Consider the following 15,834-nt stretch of genomic DNA (forward strand, 5'->3'; position numbering starts at 1 on the left):
GAGGAAAGGAAACCTTACTAAGATATTCCTTTACTCATAACTCATGAAAGGGAAATTTGAAAACATCCATCTGAAATACAAATATTCTGTTTGTTCCTCCATAGTAGAAAGAGAAATGTGACTTGAACAAGCAATAAACACATGCTCTGCCCCAGAAAATCCAGTTCCTTAAGATATATACTTATGTAAAGCTTGAATCACTATTGCTAATTTCCTCTGATACAAACCAATATTCAAATTGGAGCTTGGCAAATGTGTGTTCACGATGTCAATTATACTTTTTGGCAAATTTATAAAAGCATATTAAAGACTCTAAAAATGTTTTACCTAAATGTCTTGGAAGGGTAAAGAATAAACAATACTGAACTATGTTTTTCCATCCCAAGGTTTTCAGGGTGTGGGATATACAGACTCTCTCACTACTTCAAATCTTCCATGATACCCAGGGAGGACCAGGAGACATGCAGATTTATTCTATGATATATGATGCCAATCATGGCATGCTCATAACAGGTAAGCGTACCCAAATAATGGCAAATGAAACTCATATCTTGATTTTAACCTCCTTTAAACTAGCATTTGAGCACTAACTAGGAAAAAAAAAAAAACAGAAAGAGAAATTACAAACCATAACTAACCAAAGTAGATTTTTATTTAAATTCCATTCTTCCCCATCTTTCTATGGCCAAGTAGAGGACATGTATAACTGCATGTATCTAAAAATACCAAGTCAGTGCTGTAAGTTCTTGAACCTAGGGACGCATGACCTGAACTTAAGCAGAAAAAGATGATGTAATCTGTTGCTAAATATAGTGCAACTCCAGCTCCCATGCTCAGCTGTTGAGGTTCTCAGAACAGGAATGTGATCCTATCTTCGAGCAGCTGCAACAGCACACATTGGCATGATCCCCTTTCTACAGAAAAGCAATATGGCCCCATGCATTTTGGAAGTGAGTCAGTAGCTCAGATCAAGGACTGTACTAACCCTTCTACTTGCCTTTGCCTCTCAGCAAAGACCAGAGGGAGGACAGAGTCTAGGATGACAGAACTAGACAGATACCAATACAGAGACAAGGGGCCCTGCTAAGCACTTAGTTTGAACACCATTCATAAGTGTACCCTTAAACTTTAGAAGAAAAACAAATGATACTACCAGTAGTTTGTCCTTCTGGAATAGTAAGCCAGAATATATGTCCTAAGCATTTTCTACTGACCACTTGCTCTGAGTTCCAATAGGATTAACAAAACAGGGAAGTGGTTGGTGTCGCCTGCTAGTGAAGAATAGAATTAATTTTTAACTCTCCCACCTCTGGATTAGGAGTGAACTAGGACTTCATGCTCAATAAATAACTTCTGATCTAAAACAAAACTGTTCTAGTTGTAAGCACCCTTCCTCTATTTCAACACCTCGAAAAAAGTACATATGAATGAGTATGAATAAGTTTTCTCTCTTAGTTCCCCAGCTTGTGTGTTTGATTACTGGGTTCAGTACTTCATGCCATTTGCCATCAGAGCAACTAAGAACCCAAATAGCAAGGCAAAAAAAGGAAGGAGATGAGGAAGAAGAAAAAACCAGAAAAATCAAGACTTCTCAATTTTATGTAATTCTGATTAGTACTTCTGCTTGCAAAAATATAGAGCTCTATGCATCGCTTAATCACTGAAATTACATATATTGACTACAACCATCAACTTACCATCAGAATTACAGGAAGCATATTTCAGACTTTAATTTAGCCTTTGATTCCAATGCAGCAGTCAGAGTGCTCTTTTAAACCCAATGAACAGGCACAGTGCCTGGAAATGCCATGTAGAGTATGTTTTTGTGAGTGTCACAGTTGTTATCATTATTGCTCTATGACAACTACTATCTGTATAGCTCTTTTTCAAAAGCATTCATAACATTTTTCATTTGACCCACACAACCATCATGTGAGATAGGAATTATTATATTCATATTTTATAAGTGATAGTACTGAATCTCAAACAGTTCATCTGGTAAAAGGACACGAGGTAGAATCATAGAGCAGGAGTTTGATCTCAAAGCCTTCTGATTCCTGAATTCCTGTGCCTTCTCAGGACTGCAATGTGCCCATAGTATTAATATAACAAATCCCCTAAAAGTAGAAGCATATCTAGATTGTCCACAGCATCTGCGGCATTGTTGAAGTCTACTGAGTAAAGTTAAGTTACTCTCAGTGTAATAATAAGGATCTACCAAGAAGCTCCAAGTGGGATTTGATTATCTGGTAACCAGATGCCTCTCACATTTGCATACCAAGGTGTTTGAACTGAGATACATAACCAGATGAGCCATCTCAATCCTTCTTCACACATGAACAGATCTTATCCCAAAACACCTCAGTAACTTTGGCTGAAACTTCTCCTAGAGTTAAAATTTCTTTGGAGAGACTTGAGAAATTCAGTGCAAAATCTGCCTTTGGTAACTCAGTCTCCATATTCATAAAATGGGGAAAATTTCATATTTGAGCTAAAGAATGTTTTGAGATCCTTATTTCTATTTCCAGACATTACACAAAAACAGAAACAGAACACACAGTTAATTGATTTTCCCAGCTAAATCAGACTTTCACTCAATAATATTATATTACAAAACCAAGTCAAACAACCTTAGCATAGTGCAAGCCAAGAATACCTGCTCTCCATCTAATGGTTACACTAACTACATTTATCACCATGGTGACTTGGAAATTAATCTTATTTATTATTGATGTTGCAAACACTAGCTTGCAAACATTCTATTTCATTATACTTATTAAGATCATGTTCACAGAGTGCTTTATCTTTTGTTGTTTGAAAAGGGCTCTCTAACAATAAATTTAAATCATGAAATGGGAGCTTACCTTCAGCAGAAATCTGATCATCACAATTCTTGCTGTGCACCAATGGAGAGGCATGAAGTAAGCACAATAAAGAAGAGGGAAACTGGATTATAAAAAATAGGAAATTGAGGGTCACTAAAATGAGGATGTCAATGAAGTCCCAAATAGCCTTGTATTTAAAAAGTATGAAGCACCAAATGAATGATTATTAGTCAAAAATGGTTTAGAGTAAATGAACATACTTTCACCTCATTAAGTTTCCTAGGTAAAGACATTACTAAACTAACTGATACACTGTTTCCAAACACAATTGCTTGAGAAAAACGCTTTGGGATTCGAAATTTCAAGTGCTGAGTGTTTATGGGATTACTGCTTCTATTCCAGGGTCTAGTGTTATGGACATGTACCCTTTGTCAAGGATGATACAAGATACAGAACATGTTCCTCACACACATAAACAAGAAATCAATGTCATGCTTTACAACAAATCTTTTCACCAAGTACTCACTATTTGCTCTGAATCCATAATTAAGGTGGGTACTTATTGAATCTTCAGAAAGAAAAAGGCAGAGCAAATAGAATTTTCTCTTCTTCCAGGTAAATTATTGAGTGATGAGGTAAGTATAGTGGCACATGTAAGATTTTTTTGCAAGGTTTAATTTTTATAGAAAGCTTTTATTTAATAAACTTCATAAGTACAATTTTTGGATTTTAGCAGTTCTTCTCCCCATACCCACTCTCTCACCTCTAAAACATCCCACCTCCTACTCCCTCTTCCTTCCCATTCTTCATCAAGATTCATTTTGAATTATCTTTATATACAGAAGATAAACTCTATGCTAAGTAAAGATTTCAATAGTTTGGACCCACACAGACACACAAAGTATAAAGTACTGTTTGAAGACTAGTTATACCGTTAATTCTCATAGTACAACACATTAAGGACAGAGGTCCTACATGAGGAGTAAGTGCACCATGACTCCTGTTGTTGATTTAACAATTGACACTCTTATTTATGACGTCAGTAATCCCCCGAGGCTCTTGTCATGAGCTGCCAAGGCTGTGGAAGCCTCTTGAGTCCACAAACTCTGACATTATTTAGACAAGGCCATAATCAAAGTGGAGGTTCTCTCCTCCCTTCAGAGAAAGGTACCTCCTTCTTTGATGGCCCCTTTTTTCCACTGGGATCTCACTCACAGAGATCTTTCATGTAGCTAATTTTTTGCCACAGTGTCTTGGCTTTCCATGCCTGAAATGTTCTCATGGGCTTTTTAGCCAGATCTGAATACCTTAAGGGCTAGTTCTGATGCCAGAGTGCTATTTAGGACATCTGACATTCTATGTGTCTGCTGTATGGCCTGAGTCACATGCTGGATCATTCTCCCTTTTTTAATTCTATCTATTATTATTATCAGACACTAGTCTTATTTATGTGACCCCTTTGACACTTAATCCTATCTGTATGATCAGTTATGAACTTAAACTGATCACTTTAATTAGTAAGATGGCATGATACTTGCCAACTTAATGGGATTTGGAGTCCCATGTTAAGTTTTTAGCTTTACCCTTAGGGATAAGTCCGAGGGAATGTGTGCTGAACGTACATCTCCTTCCTCTCTTATTCCCACTCTTATTTTTAATAGGGCTCAATTTTCAATTGGATGTAAACACCTAAGATAATTCTGTGTTAAGTAAAGAGTTCAACCAATGGTATTAAGTAGAAAAAGAAAATACAGAAAAGAATAAAATAGTAAGCTGTTCCTCAACAGTCGGGATAGAGGGTGATCCAATCATTGCTTCTCATAGTGTCAGTTTCATTTCTACAGGTTTCCTTGTTGTAAATGACCAGATTTCTATTTTTTTTTACTACTTTGTTGTATTCCATAAAGTACATATCCCATTTCTTCATACAGTCTTCCATTGATGGGCAAAATGGCACTCACTCTATTGGCTTGTATGCCTTTGTGAGGTGATCAGAGAGAGAGAAATGTGTCTATACCATCCTTTTTTTTTTCCTCCTCTATTTAGGCTGATGCACTTTCGCCCACAGGGCTTCTAGCCTCATTCCCTCTAATCTCTTCCTGCCGCTTTTTCACCAGTAGCCTGGGATACTGTGGTCTCTTCTCACTTCACTTTCCAGCACCGGTGTGGGGGCTTTCAGCTGTTAGAGTCCCGAGCCGTGGGCACCCACATCTTCCACGTAGGTCCACCATGTCCCTCTAATTTTGGTAGAGTTTCCTCTGCTGTTTTTTTCCCTAACTCTTTCCTGAGACTACACAATCTTCACTCTTCTTAAACCATCTTCTCCTGGGCTAGAGCAGTAGCTCCCTCCCTATTCCACCATCTTGGAACTGCCCCATGGCACACATAAGATTATACATTAGAGCTGTCTTTACACTTTCATGAATACATGAACAACAAACATTTGAAAGCCAGTTCAGACTACTTGCTTCCAAGCCACATATTCAACTGAATAAATAAAGCCCGCAATTACTGTCAAAACAGAAATTTTAAAGAAAAATACATCAAGGAAAGAGAATTATTCTGTATTTTGATTGTTTTGGGGCTGGACTTACAGTTAATTAACAAGAAAAATATTTTTTATTAAATTTACATGAAAAACAGTTTGAAGAAATGACCAAAGTACTGTACTTTTATTATTTTTGGACAATGTAATGACAAAACATATGGATAGCTAGACCACAGAAGTGAATTCTGGTTATTTTACCCAAGAAATATATATGGGACTGAGGAGGAACTAATGGAAAATAAGGTTCACTTCAGAGAGCTTGCTTATTCAGCTTCATTGCAATCTCAATTACCAGTCTGCGGAGATTTTCTAGCCTGGGAGTGTGAATGATTTCACTCCCAAAAGGATCTCAGTGGCTTGCTGTATGTAGTACATAAGAGTCCAAGTGGCCCTTTCTGAGGTTACAGTTCCTCATGTCATTTCAGCCTGATCTACTGAATAATCCATAGACCAATCTGACATATTTTGAGATGGTACATGAACCCAGATGAACCCCAGTGTGTCTCGCCAGGAACACTTACACACTTCTGCTGCTTTCCTGAAGCCTGTCACCACTCTGTCCTCTAGGGAACAGGCTGTGTGGTCAACTAACAGCATCTGTCATTACACCCACAGGGGTCACCTGGCAGTCATGCTGGAGGTGTTTGCTTCAGGTGTTTATTCTTTTATTTCACATCTGCTCTCCAAAGGAGACATATGGACACAAAAGTGAGCTTTCCTCTGGAGACTTTCCAACCACCTCTCATTGTTTTGGACTTTTGTACTCATCTCAGGCTAAAATCTCCCGAGTTTGGTGCATTATCATTTATTTCTGGTAATGCCTTAAGGGAGAATAAGTAGAGGGAAACTAAAACAACTACCTGGTCTGCTTCCTCACTATACTGACTCTTAAGGGGCAAATGACTTTGCTGGGTGGGATAGAAGAGTAGAAATAATCCAGGTAAATTTTCATAGTTGACTGGTTGGACAGGGATTATACTATGATGCTGGAGATGGGTGACTCTGAGATCCATACATACAATGACTCACACTCTTTTTTCCTTTTAGCACCCTCTCTATACCTAGGGACACACAAAGAATATAAATATGGGCCCTAGGGCCATACTGATGCCATTCAAGTCCTCATTCTATCGATCCCAGTCAGTGGTTCTTCACTGTCTGAACTCTAGACTGTTTCCTTAGATGCTTCCCTAACAATCCCCACTCCCTGCAATGGCAATAGCATCCTTCCAGTTCCCTGGAGAAAAACTACATCTTCTCATCTCCAGTGTTTTGCACGTGCTGCCTTCACCCCTCCAAATACCTCAAGTCCAGCCATTCTGTGGCCAATCCAGCTCTATTACTCTCTGGTGGTCAAATTTACATCTAAACTTGGCAGATCTGTGACGACAGATTCTGATGGAAAGTCTGCAAGTCTCAAGTCTCTTCTATGTTTTCAAAGAGAGAGAATGATGCATGCTGAGATGCTTCTGGATTTTCTAATTACATCCAGCCTAACTACACAGATGGTTTCCTGTAAAATCACAACACCATCCCCACCTCTCTCTCTCCACCTCTTTCTCTCTCTCTCTCTCTCTCTCTCTCTCTCTCTCACTCTTTCTTTCACTAGGCCCATGTTCACAGTCAAAATACTCTTTGAAAAAGTCAATGAATTCTTTCCTCAGGGTTGTCTCACATTCCAAGATATTAACCATGGCATCTGTCCCAAACCCCTTAGCAAATTTGGGATAGCATCAACAGGGAATAAATCTAGTTTGATTTCCTGTTTGTGTACTTTTCAAAGTTACATTTCTATCTTGCTGTTAACATCTTTACAACTGATGACTCCAAAGACAGGCAGTGTCCAGAATACACTGAATCACTACCTGATTCACCCAACTATTGGCAACAGAGGAGGAGACCACAGTGACTGTTAGCACTGCACCTTTCAGAGTTTTTCTTGATCAAATCAACATTCAGGGTCAAGTTCTAGGAAAGGTGTCATGTGTACAGCACCAGTTTTGAAGTTATTTTGAATATTGCAAATGTTAAGAATCTAAGGGCACAGTGGATTACTTTTTAGTTGTTGGTGTTTTCTTTTTCAGGTATGGGAACTCGAGACTGGTTTCCAAATATACCAGATTTCAGATGCTCATGGCTACGGTGTTGAAGTGACATCAGGAGATATTGATGAAAGTGGATTTTGTTTTGCCACAGGAGCATATAATGGTCAGAGTTAGATCCAGAATTTAGCCTATCTGCTGCGGCATCCTGCAAAGTTGTGCTAGTAACTCATTAGTTTCCTTTGGTTATAGGGAGAGTATGAATCAAGCTGGACTATGTAAGCATGCCAGTGAATAGTAACAGATTGACTTACCTAATGGGAATTAATATCTTGATATTGATGCTAAAAATAATCAGTGCCTTACAATGTGTTTATATAGTTGCTTAAGTAGTTTGCAAAAGTCACATAAACCATCTAATTTAATCTTTGACAGGACTGAAACTATGTTGCTCTGGCTTAATCAATGGTATTTTAGGGTACCATTGGCTAGAGATACACATTTGATTTGGTAGTTACTAATTATATTTTCAATTACAGTAGATTTGGGGACAGGGCATAATTAGCCAACTTTGTAATACAATACCTAGAATTCTATATTTGGCTTATGTGTCTAGCTCCTTGTGAGCATGTGCCATGCCAAAGGTGGGAGGATGTCAGACTCAGAATGTGTTATTTCATCTCATGTTCCTCATGATGTGGAGTATTGCATAGAACTTTCAGGAACTAGAGAGCCCCAGACTGCCCCATCTTTCACTTCAACTTGTTCTGAAGCCTGTGAAAGAACTGCTGTAGCTGTACAATCTGACCAATTGAATACACTATCCAGAATATATTTTTAAAAAATTTTTTTATTTGACAGAGTTAGTGAGAGAGAAAGAGAGAAAGGTCTTCCTTCTGTTGGTTCACCCACCAAATGGCCGCTACGGCTGGAGTTGCGCCTATCTGAAGCCAGGAGCCAGGTGCTTCCTCCTGGTCTCCCATGCGGGTACAGGGGCCCAAGTACTTGGGCCATCCTCCACTGGCTTTCCGGGCCACAGCAGAGAGCTGGATGAAAGAGGAGCAACTGGGACTAGAACCCGGTGCCCGTATGAGATGCCGGCGCCACAGGTGGAGGATTAACCAAATGAGCCATGGCGCTGGCCCCCAGAATATATTAATCTAGGGATAATTTTCTAAATAAGCAACTGCTCATAAGCTAACTGATGGAATGAGTGAGCACACTGATGTGAAAGTCTGATTTAAAAATATGAATTAGAACAGGTCTTTTGCCTAGCAGTTAAGATATCTGTATCCCATGTTGGAGTGTTTGGGTTGATTCCCAGCTCTGGCTCTTGATTCCAGCTTCTTGCTGGGAGGCAGCAGTGATGGCTCAAGTAACTGAGTTCCTGTCACCTAATGGTAGTCCTGGATTGTGTTCCCAGCTTCTGTCTCTCCCCAGCTCAGTCCCAGCTGTTGGAATCATATGTAGAGTGAACCAGCCATTAATATCTCTCTCTCAATTTAATTAATATTTAAAAAAATGTTAGCAGAGGACAACACAATATGAAATAAATAATAAATAAATAAAAAACAAAAGGGTATGAATGCAACTTCTCTTCATATGGAGCAATTCATAAGAAAGCACTCTTTTCCATAAGTACACTTTGCACTTATATGACAATAAGTTACAACAGAAACCCTAAGCAACAATACATTATCATCATCAGGTATGAACATTAAGCAATTCAATATATGACTGGCAATATTACTATTTTCATGCAAGGAAGTCATATTTTACTTTTTTAGTCCTATGACTTAGTATTCTTTCAGTGACAATTGGTCCTCTTTCAGAGGTACATTTGTTAAATTGACAAAGATCCTGGGTCCAGGACATCTAGAAACTAGGATTCTGTATCCCCCAGAGCAGCTCTACCCACAAGCCACCAGTGCCCTCACCCCCCAACTACAAATAGCTGAGCTGTACCTCTCCCTGCTCTCTGCCTCACTGATTGCTGAGGACCCAGTATGACAGGAACTCTGGGCCATGGCAGTGATTTGTCTAACCCAAGAGTGAATGAGGACATGGGACCTTCTTTTAATCATTCGCATGACTATTTTCTTAAAGACTATGAAGTGTTAAAGGGCAGGAACTGTGACTACCCACTTTAATCCTGTGCTTTTATCACCATATTGCGTATACAGGGAATATTTAAGCGATGCTTAATTATGTTGTGAGGGAACATGATTCGGATTAAATATTAATGATGGGGAAAACCTGGCACATGGGAAGGAAAACAGCACAGTGAAAACACTCTGGATGTACAGCAGGATTAGAGCTAAGGGATAGCAAGTAGTGGGTAGGGAAAGGTGTGGAGGTTAAAGGGGAAAAGTGCTAAACCTGAGATGGCTACTATAAAAATCCCATGTGATAATTTCTACACTGAGTAATGAACTCAAAATAGCTATTCAGCAATCATTCTGATTATCATTCCTTCTAGCCCCTTCATCCAGCCCCTCCCCCACAACATGAACAAAGGTAATGATAATGAAAAGCATCTCAGTGCATTTGGGCTGTTACAATAGAACATCATAAGACAATATGGTTTTTGGGCCACAGAAACATACTTCTCAAGGTTCTGGAGGCTGGGAAGTCCAAGCGGAAAGCACCAGTAAATCTGGTATCTGTAGAGGACCTGCTTCTTGGTTTATAGACAGCACCTTTTCATTGTGTTCTCACGTGGCAGAAGGGGCAAGGGAGCTCTCTGGTACCATTTTAATAAAGGCACTAATCCCACTCATGAGGGATTAGGCATGAGTTAGTCACTTCCAAAGATTACATTGGAGATGAGATGTCAATAGAAAGTACAATTTCAAAGGTAAGAAAGAAACTACATTCATTTTTCATTCTTCTCTGATGTAACCAACAAAACAACTCCAAGCCTGATAGTTTCCTACCTGTTGCAATTTCCTCAAGCCTTCTATTATTCAATAAGAGCTAGGTCACCTTGAGAAATGTGACAGTATACTAGAATGATCTTTGACTGTTAATAAGAACTATATTGAACGAGCTGACATTCCCATATTGGTGGTGTTCAGTCAATCGGAAAGCGCTGGGGAATGGACAGAAGAGGAACATAAAGGGAAGCTCAGACAGGAGAATCAGGGACTTAAAGAAACTTGTCACAGATTTCTAAACACTGCTGGCCCTGATCATTTTTACCAAGGTTTACAGAAACATACTGCATGCACAGCAAGCCTGAGGAAACTCATGTGTCCGTCTTAGTAAGAAATATAGGATAAATTGTTGGTAGAAAGCTTCCAGTGGGACCAATTTTCTCTGAGTGAAAAGCCAAGCATTCGTAAATCATTTTACCCACATAGCCTTTTCTCTGTGCACCAGGAACAGTGAAAATCTGGGACTTTGGCAGTGGGCAAGAGATGAAAGTGCTGCCTAAAGGGAAAGAATGGAAGGAGGAAGAGCACTGGGTGAAACGTCTGATTTTCCTCAAAGCTCAAGAAAAACAGCAGAACTTGATCCTTGCTTTGGAGCGCAACGGAGCTATCAAAATCATGCAGGTAGATTTACAGTCCTATTTTGTTATTTGTACTGTTGCTGCTCTTCTTGGGAAAGCTGAATGAGTCAGTGGATAATCCCCATTTAAGTCCTCTCTTGCCAGCCAGCTGAACACAGTATTTGTCTATCAACCTTCAAGTGAGGTTTCTCATTAACTTTGTCCAGGCCCATGCAATGAACAGTTACCTGGGCACAGCATCCCGTCCATCAAGCTTCAACGATTAGTCAGGACTCCAAAGTGGGTATCAGAAAGGTTCACTTGCAAACACCTGCCACTCTGACATTGCTCACCTGCTCATTTGGGAATAATTCATGGCTTCCCCAGAATGGCTGCTTGTTAGTAGGCTCTGTCCCTTTTAAACCATAATGTGTTCTGAGATGAGCATGTCTCTTTTTCAGTTTGTCATCAAAATTGTTTTATTTATTGTAAGGTTAATGATGCAATCTGCTCAAGGCTATTTTGGGAGGAATGAGATAGGCTAATTTATTTTTCCAGAAGATTTCTGACTACCTAGGAATGTTAATGCCTTCCTCAAATTTAAAAAGACTAGATCATTTATTTGGCTTAGTGGATCTTATCCTGTCACCTCAAACTCCACGACTCATTCCCTTCATTATTCCCCATTCTGAAAGCTAAGATCTGAAAACAAATCTTTAATAGGAGCGCAATCATGGCATACTAGCATTGAGTAAGATGACTGATGACCTTACAGATAGAATAAAGGAATGAAAAGCTTCCCTGGTTCAATACATTCTGCCTTTGATGTCTGCGCAATCCAAAACAACACTACAGAAAGGAATTTCCTAGTAATACTCTGACACACAACAATATGTTGATTTTAAGTTAGTACAACCAGATACCCTTCCTAACAGACAATGTCTGCTGTTACACACTCCTTTTAACTCTTAAACATTCTCACTCTTTTTTTAAAAGCTATAAAAGTAGCATGTAATTGTCCTACGTCAAAATTGTTTTTCATTTTACTGTGGCATTTTTCTCTTTGATAATTCTGATTCCCTATTCAGAATCTGTAGATTGAGCTTGATAACAATCAACAACCTCTCTTATTCATAAATACAGGTTAATATATATCTATTTGCTCCAAGTCCAAATCTATCCAGTTGCACCAAAACAATTTATTGAAAAGTCTGTTCTTGTCCCACAAGCTTGTTCTGGCACTTTCATCTATGGACTCGGTTTTGTTCCATTAGTCTACTCACTTTTCCCTAAGCCCAGATTTCATTGAGTGCTGGGTTATTTTGACTGTGGCCTGAGATGAGGGTACATTCCTCTTAACTGGATGTGTTTGTTTCTGCCAGATGCCTCATGGAACTACATTTGCCTGTTGCATTTATTTGTACACAAACTTTCATGACTAACACTGTATTTCAGTTACTAGGTACTCTGAAGAGGGAAGAAGAGGAATCATATTATTGAGGGATAGATAGAGCTTAAGATATGAGAAAGTTAGATGATGGGTATATTGATATGTTCTGTTTTTCTCTATCTTTTAAAAACAGCTCAAAATAAAATAATTTAACTGTGCATGTACTCACTGGATTTCTATTAAAGGGCAAGGAAAATGATATTTTCCTCACTGTGATATGGGAGCTGCCTGATGCCATGCCTTATTTCCAGAATGGGATACACGTGGTGCATCTGGAGATGTCTACTAGAGACAGGAACATGGCTATTCCTTTCCCAGATGTCAAATTAATAGTTGAGAAAAAGTTTCCTCATCACACTACTGTAAGTTTCATTTCTTTATTTTAAATGTTCACTTTTTGTTATGGAAAATTAAAATTAATAAGTATAGAAAATAATATAATGAATTTTTCTATGTACTGTTTTTCAGACTCAGGACTACTCTGTGCAAGGTCAAACATTGTTTAATCTCATTTCCTCCCCATGACTAACATCAGTGAATTCTGAAGTAAATCCTAGACATTATGTCATTTTATCTATAAATATTTCAGTATATCTCTCTAAATAATAATGAATCTCAGGGCTGACGTTGTGGTGTAGCAGGTTAAAGGTACTGCCTGTGATACCGGCATTCCATATGGGTGCTGGTACGGTGTTCCAACTGCTGTACTTCCCATCCAGCTCCCTGCTAATGGCCTGGAAACAGCAGCAGAAGATAACCCAAGTGTCTGGGCCCCTGCCACTCATGTGGAAGACACAGATGAAGCTCCTGGTTCCTAGCTTTGGCCTGATCCAGTGTTGGCCATTTCAGCCATTTGGGAAGCGAATCAGCAGATGGAAAATCTGCCACTCTTTCAAATAAATAAATAAACCTATTAAAATGAATATGAAAAATTATAATTTCATTATTTCTGAACTATTTCAAAAATAATTTACAAGTTTTAATATAGAGATCTTCCAAAAGTTCATGAATATTTATATTAAGAAAAATCTATGATTTCAAAACTTTTATGCAGCAAAATAAATTTATCTTTTAATTCCATTTTCCATTAACTTTTTGAAGTATCCTGAAGTATGGGCTCATTATGTCATTTTTATTTTTAAAAATTTTTATTGATTGATTGATTTGAAAGGTAAAGAGCCAAAAATAGAGACACAGATCCCCATCTGCCTGCAAAATTGACTCCCCAAATGCCTGTAACAGCTAAGGCTGGGTTAGGCTGATTTTGGGAGCTGGGACTTTACGTCTCCCACATACATGTCAGGAACCCAAGTAATTGAGCCATCTCCTGCTGCTCCCAAGGGACACATGAGTAGGAAGCTGGAAGTAGAACTGGGATCAAAACTAGGCACTCTGGTATGGGATGCAGGCGTACCAAAATGTCTCAACTGCAGTGCCAAACACCTGCCTTCATGTTAGGTTATCGTACCGTACATTATATTCTAGTATCAGAAAGACAACAAAATTACTAAAAATATTAAAGCTGAAACAGCTGAATATGTTGCTTGCTCTGCAGTTCTCTTTGTCCTTAGCATATAGGAGTGTACTGTCAAACTACTGTGCTTTAAAATTACTTGAAATAGTTCCTTGAGGGCTGGCGCCGTGGCTCAATAGGCTAATCCTCCGCCTAGCGGCGCCAGCACACCGGGTTTTAGTCCCGGTCGAGGCGCCGGATTCTGTCCTGGTTGCCCCTCTTCCAGGCCAGCTCTCTGCTATGGCCAGGGAGTGCAGTGGAGGATGGCCCAAGTGTTTGGGCCCTGCACCCCATGGGAGACCAGGATAAGCACCTGGCTCCTGCCTTCGGATCAGCGCGGTGCGCAGCAGCGCACTGGCCGCGGCGGCCATTGGAGGGTGAACCAATGGCAAAGGAAGACCTTTCTCTCTGTCTCTGTCTCTCTCTCTCTGTCCACTCTGCCTGTAAAAAACAAAAACAAAACAAACAAACAAAAAAAGAAATAGTTCCTTGTGCCATCAACTGTACACAGGTTAACTTGCTTAATTTATATTTGTTGCTTTTTAAATTTGAATTTTGTCATTACATTGTATATATATTTAATAGCTTTAAAAGCAAATCTAGGCCAGCGCCGCAGCTCACTAGGCTAATCCTCTGCCTTGTGGCACCGGCACACGGGGTTCTAGTCCCGGTCGGGGCGCTGGATTCTGTCCTGGTTGCCCCTCTTCCAGGCCAGCTCTCTGCTGTGGTCAGGGAGTGCAGTGGAGGATGGCCCAAGTGCTTGGGCCCTGCACCCCATGGGAGACCAGGAGAAGCACCTGGCTCCTGCCATCGGATCAGCGTGGTGCACCGGCGGCAGCATGCCGGCCGCGGCGGCCATTGGAGGGTGAACCAATGGCAAAAGGAAGACCTTTCTCTCTGTCTCTCTCTCTCACTGTCCACTCTGCCTGTCAAAAAAAAAAAAAAAATCTACAAAAGAAGCCCCACTCTGAGATATCAAACCAAGGAGTAGTTTAGCTTCTATTCCTGTCTTTCCCTCTTGTTCTCTTCCTAAACTAAGTAGTTAACCTTTCATTTTTAGGTTTTTGACTTGTCTCTAATGTTTTTTTTTTTAAATATAATCAAATGCTTTTCTATATTTGGTTGCTTCTCACCTTTCTTTAAGCTAATGATAGAAAACTATACAACACATCTTCAAACATTGTTGGCAAATGTATATTACATTCAAAATACTTTGTAACAAAATAAATTTTAACTCCAGTTTTTCATGAACTTTTAAAAGTATCCTTATGTCTATTATTTTATTTTTACTTGTTTTATTTAATAATATATTCTGAAGATCATTATAAAGCAATATTTAGAAATATTCATCCTTTAAAAAGGATGTGGTAAAATATATATAATGTAAATTTTGCCATCTTAAACATTTTTAGATGTACAATTGGTGGCATTAAGCATATTCACATAGGAGTGTCCATCCCCAGAAATACTTGAAACTCTATACCTGATATGCAATAATTTCCCAACTGTTCTTCTTTTCTAGCCCCTGGAAACCACCATTCTATTTTCTGTATCTATGAATTAACCTACACTAGGTACCACATTTAAGCAAAAATATACAGGCTTGTTTCACTTAACATAAAATCCTCAAAGTTTAACCATGTTGTAACATGTATCAGAATTTCCTTTCTTTTTAAGGCTGAATGCTACATATTCTATTCTATGTATATACCATACATTACTTTATTCATCCATTGATCAGCGCTTGGGTTGCTTTTTCGCTTCTTGGTTACTGAGAATAATACTTCTGTGGACATGGTTATAAACATTCATCTATTTTTTGAAAGCTCTATAACATCATCTGAATGGATGTACCATAGTTTATTCAACTAGTCCCCTGTGGGTAGACATTTGGAGTAATTCTTACTTTTTCCAATTAAACATAATGCTGCAACAAATATAGCATTATATATGTGTGCATGCA

The 15,834-nt window shown here is 39.0% G+C and overlaps 1 protein-coding gene across 1 annotated transcript in view; it reads left to right on the plus strand.

The window, feature by feature from the left end:
* The window catches only part of LOC100345702 (WD repeat-containing protein 64), a 161,644-nt gene that overhangs the window by 100,795 nt on the left and 45,015 nt on the right, over window positions 1-15,834 (plus strand). The window contains exons 11-15 of the mRNA XM_008268195.5: window positions 387-513; window positions 3,228-3,376; window positions 7,458-7,581; window positions 10,797-10,972; window positions 12,544-12,720. Of these exons, the coding sequence (XP_008266417.4) occupies window positions 387-513; window positions 3,228-3,376; window positions 7,458-7,581; window positions 10,797-10,972; window positions 12,544-12,720 (753 nt within the window). The remainder of the gene's footprint in view (window positions 1-386; window positions 514-3,227; window positions 3,377-7,457; window positions 7,582-10,796; window positions 10,973-12,543; window positions 12,721-15,834) is intronic.

This window comes from Oryctolagus cuniculus, chromosome 13 (assembly GCF_051225735.1).
Source record: "Oryctolagus cuniculus isolate XC-2025 breed Fujian yellow rabbit chromosome 13, ASM5122573v1, whole genome shotgun sequence".
Taxonomy (NCBI): Eukaryota; Metazoa; Chordata; class Mammalia; order Lagomorpha; family Leporidae; genus Oryctolagus; species Oryctolagus cuniculus.